General features: G+C 38.2%; 1 protein-coding gene across 2 annotated transcripts in view; it reads left to right on the top strand.

Moving 5' to 3' along the window:
* The window catches only part of NAA16 (N-alpha-acetyltransferase 16, NatA auxiliary subunit), a 61,524-nt gene extending 53,808 nt beyond the window's left edge, over window positions 1-7,716 (top strand). For both annotated transcript variants that reach the window (XM_079301793.1, XM_079301792.1), the window contains exons 15-20: window positions 1,080-1,273; window positions 1,703-1,811; window positions 2,327-2,425; window positions 3,018-3,161; window positions 5,552-5,649; window positions 5,915-7,716. In XM_079301793.1, the coding sequence (XP_079157919.1) occupies window positions 1,080-1,273; window positions 1,703-1,811; window positions 2,327-2,425; window positions 3,018-3,161; window positions 5,552-5,649; window positions 5,915-6,115 (845 nt within the window). In that variant the 3' untranslated portion in view covers window positions 6,116-7,716. The remainder of the gene's footprint in view (window positions 1-1,079; window positions 1,274-1,702; window positions 1,812-2,326; window positions 2,426-3,017; window positions 3,162-5,551; window positions 5,650-5,914) is intronic.
* The last annotated feature ends 6,212 nt before the right edge of the window (window positions 7,717-13,928 follow it).

Raw genomic sequence — 13,928 nt, forward strand, 5'->3', positions numbered from 1 at the left:
TGTTGACTAAAGCAGTGAAATTAATGTCTGGCTTTTTGCAAAGGGAAAAAATATTTGACATGGGAAAGAAGGGAAGCTAAGCCAAGAATGCCACTTAATATTGCAAATAAAATCTTACCTTTATTCAGAAGTGAATTAGGTTTTTCTATACCTGCCCATGAATAATAAAGAGGCATATTTGAACAGTCGAAGTTGCATCCTTTTTCTCTCCAACTTTAATTTGTTTCTGTATATAATATAAGATCCAGACAGAGGATCTGTCACAGAGGATAGCAGTATATCATAAAGATGGGTGGTGTCTAAGCAGTCATGTTAGTTCATTGGCCTGCTGCTCATTGGGATTCAGTAGGCTTCTCTGTGGGAGAAGGCAGCACGTGTGGATGGGGTACAAAGAACATTTGCTTCCCTATGTCAGAAATGGGATGACCCAAACAGGGTGGTCATGCTGCCATTGCCACAAAAAGGATGTGTTAGTTCCTTGGGAGCCCATTTTTCTGTGTCTTGCCACATTTAGAAAAAATCCTATTCTCTGTGAAACACCCACAGTAAACAGACTGGAAGCTGCAGTATTATTCTGGCTAAACTGATAATTTTCATTTAGTTATCCCATGGCATTTGCATGAAATCAGTGCAGTTATCATGGCTGTATTAATGAAAAATAGCAAGTTTAGCATGTTTTAGATGGAGTGTAAATCTCTCTGGGTGTTTCTAGATGGCATTAGAAAAAAGCTGAGCTACAGTCAAAATGAGAGCTTATTATTACCTTTGTTCATTTTCTAAGGTAGAAACTGTGAGAGATGTAACAACTTTGTGGCTAACCTTTGAAATCACTGAGGTTTCTGTAACAGCCATGTAAGAGAAAATATGCAAGATCAAGTGTTGTGTTAGGCTGTAAGAAGTAATCCAGCAGCAGTGTTGGTCTGTGTAGTGGTGATATTCTGGTGACTGTTGGTAGTTGTGGAAATAAGTTAAAAGTTTGCCATATTGAGATGAGGAGAAGAATAATGACCTGAGTTGTTTGAGAGAAACAAGAGTTTGAATTAAATACTTTATATGTTGTCCTTTACTTTAATGTGTAGAAAATCTCTCAGCCAAAGAATTGAAGAAAATGCTTAGTAAGCAAAGAAGAGCCCAGAAGAAAGCAAAACTTGAAGAAGAAAGAAAGCATGCAGAAAGAGAACGACAGCAAAAAAATCAAAAGAAAAAGAGAGATGAAGAGGAGGAGGAAACTAGTGGACCCAGGGAAGAGCTGGTTCCTGAAAAACTGGAAAGGGTTAGAATGCTCTTTCATGTTAAACTCTTGAGAAAAAGTAACTGAAATTATTGTAATTTACGAAGTTTGAAGGCAAGAGCCAGTGTTTTGCTATGCACAAACTACTGTCTTTGTTTGTCACAGTAAACTTCAAGCTAGTTGTCTAAGGGGGCTGTATTTAATTGTTTCCTAAATGCTTAATTACAGCACTGTGCGTATGCAGTGCCAGAGTTAGCAATGATGCTTTGTCAACACAAGAGGATGAATAAACACTTTTAAAAATCTTGCTGTTTAAATAAAAATTGGTGCAGTTTAATTCAGAAAGCTAGCTTCAGTTCACTTTGGCCTCTGATTATTTAAATGCTCTGAATAACAGAAACTATTGGTGGGTTTTATTTGACATTTATCTTAAGCCATAAATTTCACTTTTTTTTTTTTTTATTAAAACAGGTAGAAAATCCATTAGAAGAAGCCATTAAGTTCCTTATACCACTTAAGAATCTTATTGGAGATGATATAGAAACACATTTATTAGCATTTGAAATATACTTTAGAAAAGGTAAAGTACTGCTTAATTTTATTTTTGTTCTACAAAGTTTTAGTCTTTCAATGCAGCCTGCATTATCCAGGTGTAGTGGAAAATGATCTGAAATAAATACTTACCTGACTGAAGCTGAGGTGTTGCTTCATATCCAGTAATAATAGGGTAAATAGTGTTTTTGTTTAGTCACCCTTAAATATCAAAAAACCTAAAAGCAGACTATATTGTGGTATATACTCATAAATACTGTGGAATGGTCTTTGAGGTATGATCTTTAATTATCTAGAGGAAACCAGAGGTAACCAAAGGTGGTAACATCTATGCAGTGTTTCCAGAGTTTGAGCAGCAAGAACTTCTGTTTTATTAAGCAATTTGAATGGGAAAATGAACTTTCTTTCCAATTCTGCATAGAAACTGATGTCTCTGGTATTTGTATAAGATTTACTAAAGAAAACAGTAATTGATAATGAAGAGAAAATGTTCTGTATTCTTAATCTTGGTTTCCTAATATTTGTTTTTTCTCATTCCCACAGGAAAGTTTCTCTTAATGTTACAGTCTGTCAAAAGAGCTTTTGCTATCAACAGGAATAACCCACGGCTACATGAGTGCTTGATTAAATTCTCTAAAGCTGGTATGTGTGTAGGAAATACATAATTATAAAGATACAAGAAGTTACATTCTGCAGGGACTTAATTGCATATTTCTGTGATGTATACTCTTGAAACAGAAACTGATACAATGAAAAATAAAAAAAAAATTGTTTTTTTTCCATGACATTACCAAACAAAACACAGGCTGTGCTACCCACTGTAGTGTATATATATTATGTTATACTCCTTCCTCCATTGATCCACCAGGTGGACCCAACAACTTGTTTTTGCTAGGTTTCACAGTAAAGTGAGTGTTCTAAGGATCCTGGAAAACCTTAAGTTTTAAGAAAATAAGTGGCAGATACAGAATAGAGATTCTGACTGAAACAATTTGTGTAGTTAACTTGTAATAGAAAGTTCACATGACAGACCACAGTTTATGAATATTTCCTTTGTAAATGCTTCAGCAATGTTTGTGTTGACATTTTGATCTTAGATTTGTGTTTCTGTGCACAAATTTTAAAGCTGGGACTTTTAGCAGTGTGTGGTTTCAATGCTTTCTACAGTTGTTAATTTTTTTTTATTGTTTGTTTGGTTTTTTTTGCTTCTTTCGCCCTGCCTTCCCTCTTCTAGTGTCTGACCATAGTAACCTCCCAGAAATTGTGAGCAAGGTCCTAACTCAAGAAATGCAGAAAATCTTTGTTAATAAAAACTTGGAGAGTTTTAATGAAGAATTTCTCAAACACAATGCTACCTCCATTCAGCACCAACTCTCAGGTTTGTCTAACTTTTTCATGTTCTTGAAAAGGAGATGATTTAAGAGATATAAATCCAGAATCTTTATCTGCAGTCTGCAAGGCCAAGTTGGATGGGGCTTAGGGCATCCTGGTCTGGTGTAAGGTGTCTCTGGGAATGGCAGGGCATGTAAAACTAGGTGATTGTTAAGGTTCTTTCCATTCCAAACCATTCTATGAATTCACACGTAAATTCCAGTGAGATGTGAAATTGCATGTTTATGTTGGAGGTGTTTCTGTCTGCTTGTACCATTTTTTAAAAATGTACTTCACTTTTTTAATTAGCTGAATAAGGAACTTGCTCCTTACCTGCAAAAAGTGCAGTCAAGCCACCAGAGATATTCAAGTTAAGAAGCACTGTCAAGCTTCCGGTTACACCTTTTTAAGTATTAGAAAATATAAAACAAGACCCCATATCCATTGGCAAGGGCTTTTCCTTGTTTTCTTTTCAGCTGGAATGTCTCTGTTCCCGCTCATAACTTTATCATATAGCAACAGCATCAATGGAAGTACCATGATGAACTTGTTATGCAGCCTTTGCTTTTCTGTTTCATGGTCAGCAATGAAAACGTTGAAATCTGACGCTCAGACACTTTATATAGAATAGCCACAAGTAGCTGCTGGAGCTAAATCATAGGGAGTTGGAATTGAATGAGCATGGAAAGTTTTGGTATATTGATGTGACATGATAAGCTGGTGAAGCTGGTAGAGAAAACAAATGTGTTTCCAGCATTAAAGAAACATAAGTAAGAGTAGTTATATCAGACAGTTCAAGTACTAAGTGCTAAACTCACCTGGTCTTTAAAAGTTTCCCAGGGTCTGTCCTGAATAACTGGAAGAAGTTACCTTCAGAGGATTGCTCATCACTCCTAAAGGAAAGTTGGGTAGAATACCACAAACTTTCATTGGTTTCTATAAGATGTGTGTTTCAGGACAGCATTTTGAGCAAAATACTTTTGCCCCTTTCCTTGCAAGCAGGCTCAAGATTTGAGAAGTCAAGTACAGATATCTCAGCAGTCAATTGCTTCTAATTCTTAGAAATGTGTTCTTCCACTCTTGTAACTTGAGAATCCCACTGGCTGCTTTATAGGTATTATTTTCTCATCTTCCAGTGCTGTAGCAAACACTAGTCACTGGGTAGGTTCTTAGTAGCTTTAGGACTTGAGCTGTGTGTCAGTTTTCTGTTTATGCTGCAACAGGTTTGAGGCAATTGACTTACCTACTGTACAACTTTAAAGTTTCTTCAAGTTATCTTTAAATTTCACAAATGTGAAGATCTGAAAGACCTAAACCCTAAGCCTGAGAGCACAAATGAGTGTTTTCTCAGCTTAAAATTACTAGTAAAAACCTATAAGCAGACTTCTAACCTCTTTCCAGTTTCTGTACCATAACCTCCCTAACTTTAAGCAAGAGTAACTAGGCTAATACCAATATTTTGGGAAATAATGGGTCTTTGTTGAGACTAGCACCTTATTTTCTCAAACCTACAAAAAGAACTAGGAAACTTTATTTAACTGGGAAAACTAATAATTGATGGGGAAATGAGTTGAACAAAACCAAAACACAGACAAAACATCCAGAATGTGGGATTTTAACATTTCCAGTAAAATGATTAAGCTTGTTTGGTTTTGCAAATGGGGGTGGGTCTGGACTTTGTATTTGGGCAAAGGAAAGTACACAAAATGCCAACACATTAATTAAGATGAGGTTTTTAAATTAAGGCAGCTATGATACAAGGAGCAGAATTTTGCAGAGATGCCCAGACCAGTTTTGGTAAACTGTTTGTGGTCTGAGAAGCTGTATAGTTCCATAAGGCAGCGTTTTTCTTTCCACCAGTGTAGTCTGGTTCAGGCAAAGCACCAAACTTGTGCTGCACTTTCCTTGTACCTGAGCTGTGTCCTTGGCCCCGGGTGAGCGAGCAGCCATGGCCCTGTGTTCTGCCTTATGGACTGGCCTGAACTTTCACTGGGCCATCTTCCACATCCAGTACTTCTAAAGGGAATTCAGTGTGTCTGAGAATTACTCACTTGTGCATTTGTTGGGTGGAGTTCAGCTATGCCTGCTGATTTGAAGGGTTTGTCATTGATATACTCCATGATACTTTTCTCTACTCAAGATCTGTCAGTCAAGTAAGGCATGTCACTGTTGCAGGAACAGCTATCCTGTATTATTCAATCCTTATGCTTCTAATAAATTTCAAATGGTTTTAGTTTCATTAGTTTTCAGTTACAAATCAGGGAGGAAAATAGAGTTTATTAAAACTTGTAAGAAATTTAATTCACGTCTGTGTATAAGTTTTCAGGTTCTATGTGTCTGTCTATGTGGTATGGCATTTAGGAAAACTAAATATTGTGGATTTTGTCTTGTGATAAGGTGCAAAGATGATGTATTTCCTGGACAAATCAAGACAAGAAAAAGCAATTGCTGTTGCAACTAGATTGGATAAAAACATGAGAGACAAAAATGTGAAGGTAAAAGATAAAGTATATAAAGCCACTGACTGTGTGGGATCTTAAATTGTGTATAATTTAATGCAGGATAATTAATGTACATGCTTCAGTTATGATAAATTAATACTTGAAAGAGCAAGTTTTAGCATTTTTCCTGTAAGTAAAAGATACGTAAATACCAACAGAGAAACCTGTTTGGTCAGACTAGTATTGTTTAACAGAATGTGCCTTTAGAAATAAAGCAATTGTAAATTGCACTTATTAACTGTTGCTTTTCTTTCTTTAGACATTGACAAAGGTTTTTGAGGCATTGCTTGATGGCAGCTTTGGAAGCTGCCATGCTCAATGTGAAGAATATCAAGCAGCATGTCATAAACTGTTTCCTTTTACATCTGCCTTCATGCCTGCCACAAACGAGGACAACAGCAGCATTTCATCTGTGAATCACACAGCCATTAACCATGATTTGCTGTCCAATGAGATCTGAAGTAGTGTGTGCAAGCTTCTGTGTGTGTGTATACCTACATGCACACGTGTATATGAAACTCTGACTCTCATTACATGCTGGCTGGATACAGATCAGGGTTACTTTTCCAGGTTGTATTTTAATATCTTTAACAGGTATCTAAAACAAAATATTTGGGTAGTTAAATGGAGTATGCTATTAGGGTTTTTTTTCCTCTCAATGAAAACTGCCAATATTTATGTAAACATCTTTAATCAGCATTTTTCATGTTTATACTTGTACAGGTTTAAGTCTTTTAATAATTCATCAGCCCTCCCTCACAATAATATGGATATTAAAGACTGCTTTCACATACGTGTTGTTACATATGCAGATATATGTGAACATATCTTGTTAATAAATTATCATTTGAGAGTTTTTAGCAGATTAAGACTGAAGTGTGCTGCTTGAATTGCCCTCTTTGTCTTTACTGTTCTTTAGGGGTTTTTTTTCTGGGTTGTTTTGGTTGGATTTCTTTTTTAATCTTTGGTCAGTTTGGTTTCTTTTGAAGCACAGTGACAATGAAAGCATAGGGGGTTGCATGTTTTTGTCAGGTGTGTGTCTTATATGGAACCAGTGTTGACAGATATGAAGATTAGGTTTGTGTAAAAAAACCCTGAAACAACAAATATCTAAGGCTTTTTGAAAACTCTTCCCTCTACCTTGTATTCCATAGCGATTGTTTCTTTAATTTTATGGTCAGTTTAACATTTTAAAGTTTTAATATCCTGAAGCAATTCCTTGAGAAGACATAATGAGTTTGAATACTGTTGTTTGTCCTTTGTTCCATCTCCCCTTTTCTCTTCTTCTTTCTGGTTTCTCCCCACCTGTTCATCTATTGACACTTAGAATGAAAAAAGCTGCTCTAATTTTGGGCAAATGCAGAAGGTACAGTAATGGGGAATACAGTTTTTCTCTATATCATAAAAACTCACTGGTGGGTGTGCTGTATTACCTCCATTAAAAATCTTAGTTGTCTCTTATGGCCAATACTCCAGAACTTCTCTTGCCTAAATACTATTGCTGTAGGTGCTGCAAGGCAAAACTGTGTGTGAGAAATACGTTTTACATTTTAAAACTGTTTAAGGGAGCACAAAGAGGCTGACTACAAATCATAATGAACTTTTTTTTCTTACTTTGTATTCTGGTGCATTAACTATTAAATATACAACACATCAAAATGGAAGTTTAAATCTAATATACCTATTTAAAGCATAGCATTGCTAGACAAAATGGCTACATATCACATGATGGCTTTACATTCTATACGAACTGCTATCAAAACATAATTATACTGTGGCTTGTACAGAAAATCTGTTTTCTGGAAACTGTAATGGAATTATTCAATCTCGGTTTGTTTTTATTTCACTGCAATGTAAATAATTTCAATAATATTAACTAGCCCCTCAAAGGCAAATACCAGTTCATGAAGAGGGGATTTTATTAAGACAAATAAACTGTTCTAATTAAAATTCTCCTTTGTGTGTCATCTGTTCAGATTTAAAAAATGTTGAATGGAAAATTCACTGTAAAATATTGCCAACATATGTTATGCTGTAATAAATTATTTTGTACACACTTGCCTTTGGTTTCAAATTTTTGAGTATTTATGGACACGAAATTTTAGCCCATCATTCTCATTTTTTTCTATTGAGTTGCAGCATTCACTGGTTTAACGTTAACTCTGTAAGTAGTTAAGAAAAAAGTGACTATTTAGCAGATTGAAGAGTGTGTCTATAAATAGTAATGGCTATGAGTCCTGAGTTGGCAATTGAGGTGAAAGGAGTGCTTTCTCACATCTCTGAAGCTGTAGCATCTGGGAAGAGGTCAAGCGTTAAGTGTGGCACAGAAGGTTCAGGCATAATCGTGTTGGCATGTGTGAATGCACTTGCCACTTGCTGTTTCAACAGCAACATTATATGTAGTTATGGTATTTGTTTTTCCATGCCTTAGCTGCAGCTCCTAATGAGAAGTTTGTGGATTTTCCACTAGAGGGAAGCCTTGCATCCTGAGTATTTTCATAGTAACAAAACACTGAAGTTTTGTATGTGGTGTTTTGTAGTGAGAGTGTAGGAAAAATGCTTCTATTTTTTCCTCCTTTCAGGCATTGGAGAGAGGTTGTTGTTTTGTATGTGCTTAAGTGTCTGAATTAGACTTGTGTTTGTATAACCGAGCTGTCTGTAGGCATTGGTGTGGGGATCTCAAGCTCAGAGCACAGGTGGTTGGACTTATTTTGTGTCATTGAAGAACAGACATACTGAGCCCACAGATGATCAGATTGGCTTTTTTGGAAATGCCATGTCCTGTGCAAAAGGTTTTGCTCAACCCCATTCCTGCCTTCAGGCTATTGAAGAGAGGCAGAATGTGTTGGCCTTGAAGATTAGCCTTCACTCCAGTTAATTTATTGTGAACAAAACATGTGGTCTGTTCCCCACTTGGACTTTGAAGATATTTCAAGTCTAGACGAAGTATTTGAGAATGTTAGCACTTAGGAGGAGGCTCAGGTTTTGAGAGGTTCCCAGGTGTATTTTAGGTATGCAGTAAGATGGAAGAATTAATACGTGGTCATTTTAGGGCTGATTTAATATGATAAATGCTCATATTTAAAGCAATACAGAAAGGAGGAAGCAAGGACCAGAGCAGGCACTGTGTTCCTCTTCCCCATAGCTAGCACAGAGAACAAGTGTGAGACAAGGGTTTATTCCACATTTAGTTTATGACTAAACTGTCATAAAGCCTATCAGGTTAACTATACTTGCTTGAGGCAAGTATAAACAGTGCAAGAGACATCCAGGAGTCCACAAAAGGCATCAAGCACCAAAGGATCCTGTCACTGGAGATATTCCATCTAATGTTAGCTAATCCATGCATTTGATTGTATTTAAAATGAGCTCTCAGAGTTCCTGAAGTTGGAGGAACTTTTCTGTTAGTAACACGTTCCCTGCATTTCTAAATACCTGTCCAGGGAAATTCAGACCTCTGGGATGAAGCCATTAGATTTGCTTTAGACAAATTTTTTTTGGATCCATAAGAGAGTGTGTGATTTGTTTCTCAGGGGTTGGAGGTTTACTCCAAGTGGTGATCTGTGCTCTGGTGATTAGCTCAGGCAGTGCAGAGCTTCCGTCCCCAAGGTGGTACAGGAATGTCAGCAGTCGCTTGCTCTCCTGCACTGCTCAGGACCACGACACTCAGCTGTGTCATTTGTGAACACTGAAGGACCCATAAGGTGATCCTCCAGGGGACAGGCACCAATAGGTGTAGTCAATCTCTTTGGGAGCTCACATCTTCACTGAAGTCTTTCTGGTTTAATAGGGAATTAATTCATAAAAGATCAGAAGGTTGGACAGCTCTGTTGTATATAGGGGCACCTCAGGATGCCAGACATGTAAAAATAGTTATTGCAGTGATGAGATCTGCAGGGGGAATTTTATTTCTGAAGTGCCACCTAGACTGCAACAAGTTGATGTACAACCATGTTATTTCCTGAGCTTATATGACAATGTCTTGCTAAAAGCTTTTTGTGTTTCTCCAATCTCTCTCCATTTTGGGCTCTGGTACTTGCTGTTTGCTTCTGTGAACAGTTTGAAGTCACCAGCTTATTATGAACTTTATTGGCAAATGTGGGTTGGTTGTCTACCAATTTCGGATGGATAGATAATGAAAAGATAGCAATGGCTAATCAAGTATTTGATGAGCAATCCACACATAGGTGTATCAGGGTATTTTGTACATGGCCTTCTATTCTAGGAAGGTATAAATTCCTCTCAAACGCCTTCCATCATAGGAAGTATGTTCTTTCTAGAAGAAATTGTGATCCTTCTGGGTTTGCCATGACCATGCCTGGCTCTCTCTACCATGTGTCAGAGGTAACCAGTCTCTCACAATCCTGGCCATCTCAGAAGGCAGGGGCACTGTGGAACTGGCACCAACAAATAACTGATCAGAAGAAAGTTGTCGCTTCATTTCACTCTATTATTAGAACACTCTCTCGAGTGTTGGCCATGCTGCCAGGAGCCCTGGCCTTCCTGAGGAGCAAGAGCCACAGTGGGAGTGGCCGTGCTGGTTTGACCAGGTACATGGCCTACCATGATACAAACTGGCTGCAGAGATCCTCCAAAAAGCATAAGCTATTTCTTTCTCTGGTGACCACCTCTTTTCCTCTGTTCTCTCCTCCTACTTGCTGAGGGTTTGTAATCTTGCTGTAATAACAGGAAACTCTCATCTGTGTCAAGTGCCAAGCGTGGCACCCTGCTGTGTAAGTGTTGAGTAGGTGTGTGCTCTGTGAATTTGCTTTCAGGAAGACCTGTGGCCCAAGTAACCCTGGATATAAATATAACAGCACAATAAAATGTTTCTCAGTGCCATGGTAGGATAAATCTGGATGTGCAGAGCTGCGTTTTTTAAGTGTCTGCAGTGGCAAAGCCTCTGCTTTTCAGTGGTGTTTCATGTTCTTTTATTTTTTTTAATCTGCTTCCCTCTTGTGTAAATGCTCTGAACTCTAGCTTTGGATGCAAGTCCTCTGATGTAGACATGCAACTAGTAGAGCTGGGCAGTTTGGAGTGAGCAATTCTGAAAGCCTGTTATTTATGAAATAAGAGTTGAAAATAGAAAATGGGCATATGGAAGAAGTTGCTGTCACGGATCCTCCCTCTGGCTGGGAGAATTAGAGCATGCTTTACTTAACTCCCATTTGTGACGAAAACAGGATTCTACTATCACAGGCTTGTCACAAAAATTATTTGAAGCTGAGAAAAATGGGGAAAATACCCAGGGCTCAATAATTATTCCTAAAATGAAGTGTGGTTGCCTCACTCAGAGGAAAGGGCTGGATGCAGTACATGGTCATTGGCAACACCGATTCTTTTCTTCCCATCTACACACTCCCCTGTGCACTGGTAACTGGAGAGGCTCCAATGGACTCAAAGATTTTTATTTCCCAACCATAAACATGCAAATCCCTGCCCCTTAAAGGGGTGTGAATTGCTGGCTAACCAAAGCTCAAGGATTACTGCTTTTGTTCCACATTTGTATGGTCACTGACTCAATGGGGTGCTGGTCTATGACTGGCACTACTGCAACACAAACAGTTGAAGAGCTCCTCTCCTGTTCTAACCTCTGCAGCCACATGCCTTCAGCAAACAAGCAGTCTTGGCTTCTCCCTGTGCTTCCTACTGCCTTTCAGCCAACAGAGCATGGGAGGGAGAGTAAGTCTTGGTTTTTTTCAGCCTGTTTTGGTAGCTTGTTTCAGTGGGGTAGATGGGGACAACATCCAGCACCCTCTGCCTTTCCTAATTTGCCCTGTTCTTGTGACTGTACTGGTCTAAGTTTCCTTGAGATTGGTGCAATACACCATGGAAAACTCAAAATATAGGTTTAATAACACAAGGACAAGTAGAAACAACAAAATGGAAACTCATGTACATTTTTTAAAACAAACCAAAAAAACCAACACAAAATGCAAAGGGTATTCAGGGTTCCCAGGAAAATCTAACTCGAATTCTTTAGCAAGAAGTGGTTTTATCCCTTTAAATGTGGTCAGTGTCTTTTTGGCTAGGTATTTTGACCACAAGTATTTTTTATTATCATTGTAGCTATTAATTGCATCTATTTAGAATCTCTATTTCCTGGCCAGATTTAAGGCTCTGGAAACACAGAGTCCACAAGCAGTATTGGACAGGAAGTACCAGATGACTGAGCCAAACAGGCCCTGTGCATGTGAGTGTGTGAAATTTAATTGAAAAAATACAAAATGTGTAATTTTTAGTCACAGCAAATAGCATTGATGTAAAATATATCTACCAGAAAAATTCACTGCCTTTTATTTTACTACTGGAGGAGACAAATTAGGAGAGATGTCTTATTGTTTTATTAAATGAGAGCTTCCTTATATGTTTCTATTCACAAGGCTTTAAATTTGCTTCCAAGTTGGTTTGTATGTCAGATATTTTTCATTAAATACAAGCCTCTCAATTCCCATGTTTTTTCTCGTATGTAATCACTCACTGTTGAGTGAACATACCTCTCCCTCAGACAAAATTGCCTTTTTTTTCTAAAGTAGCACAGTATCCAGCAATTTTAACTCCTCAATTTATGAACAATTCAGAGCCAAGGTAGGTGGAAAACAACAACTGTTTTTCATTTGTATTTTAAGTAGTACAAGTTTCTTGATGGAGTGGTAGTCATGAAAGGTTTTGATGCAAAACTGGCAGAAAAGTAAAGAATTCAGCAGCTCCAGTTCCTGATCCATATATATGGACCCTGGTATGGTGGCAGCAGCACCAGGTAGAGGTAGAGATAGTGGTTTGCCTGAGCTTGGGCCCACAACCTAATACAGGAAAAAAATTCCTTACCTTGCATGCATAAGTGTGCTTTTTCCTTTTTTCCCCCACACTTCCCTTTAAAACATATTTACTGCTACTGCATTCTTTTGGGTGGCTTCTGCTGAGGGAGGACTTAATGGAAGAAGAACAAACCCTTCCCTCCACCCAGCCTTGTGCAGTCTCATGGGCAACCTCCCTGTGCAAGGATATGTGCACAGCCTTGTTTTCCTGAAAACAGAGCTAGAAGGGAGGCAATTTCTTCACCTCAAATTGCCACACAGCACTCCAAATGCCAGGCTCTCTCCCCCTCCTGGCTTACTGCCATGGTCCCTTTGCTTACATTTTCTTGCCTTTTTGTCCACTTCTCTATGCTTGTTCTCTGCTGGCTCCTTTGCACTGCAGGGAAAGACTACCAGACAACACCCACCTCCTTGCACTGAGATCCAGAAACACTAGCACAGCTTTCAAGCAGTGTTTTGGTTGGTTTCTCCAACATCTGAAGTTAGCTCGCTCTGTAAAGGAGCTTCTTACCTCTCTCCATTGCCACTCCTGCATTATCTACTGCCTATATACTTTACAGTCAGTGCATGTTCTATGCAGCTAGATTTTGAGGATTTTCTGATGGACATGAAGTTTTACTGTGACTTTTAGTGAATTAAAGATTGAAGCTTCCCTCAAACCTAGCTGTAATATCTGTTATAGCCCACTAACTCTTGTAACTCTAATTTTATAATGCAATCAATTCCATTTCCTTTGCTCCTGCACATTCTATTTCCAGGATTTGGCTAATATTTTGTACTAACTAAATAAATACAGGCATCACTGGAAAAAAAAAAAAAAGATGACCAATGAGGAAAAAGTGAAAACATCTTGTCATCCAGCTCAATAGAAAAAGCTGTTTCTCCAAATGTGACCAGGAGTTAGGTTGTCAGCAGTTCTCTCTTTTGACCCAAACAGTTAAAATTTAGGTTTAAGTTACACTAATGTGAAGAACACCATGCATTCAGGGAGTACTTTCCTGAGTACAGAAGGAAAAATCCTCATATTTTCAGGTCCAAGACTTTGGCTGGGACCTACCCAACTCTTGTGGAGTTGGGGTACATTTGGGCTGGCCTTTGAGTTCAGTTTACTTTCAAAGAAGTCAGCTCATGCACAAGAAAAATGCTTAGAAATTGAACTGGAGACAAAATTACTGTGATTCTGAGTCAAATTAATATCAACATCTTTTTCATTTAGAGACAAGGATCCTTAATTTTTCCCTCCACAAGTCAGCAAACAGTTATTTTGAAACTTCTTTGTCTCTTAATTACTCACTACCATTCCTCTCCTTACCTGAACTTCTTTCCCTTTCCCAGGCAGTGCTCAGCCAAAGTCCCTTAACCCAGAACATTCAAAGTCTTGGATGGTTTTGCTGTGGACAGAAGCTCAACATTCAACTCTATATTCCAGTGATGTCAATATAGATTGCAAGTCTA

The sequence above is a fragment of the Erithacus rubecula genome (assembly GCF_903797595.1).
Source record: "Erithacus rubecula genome assembly, chromosome: 1".
Lineage (NCBI taxonomy): Eukaryota > Metazoa > Chordata > Aves > Passeriformes > Muscicapidae > Erithacus > Erithacus rubecula.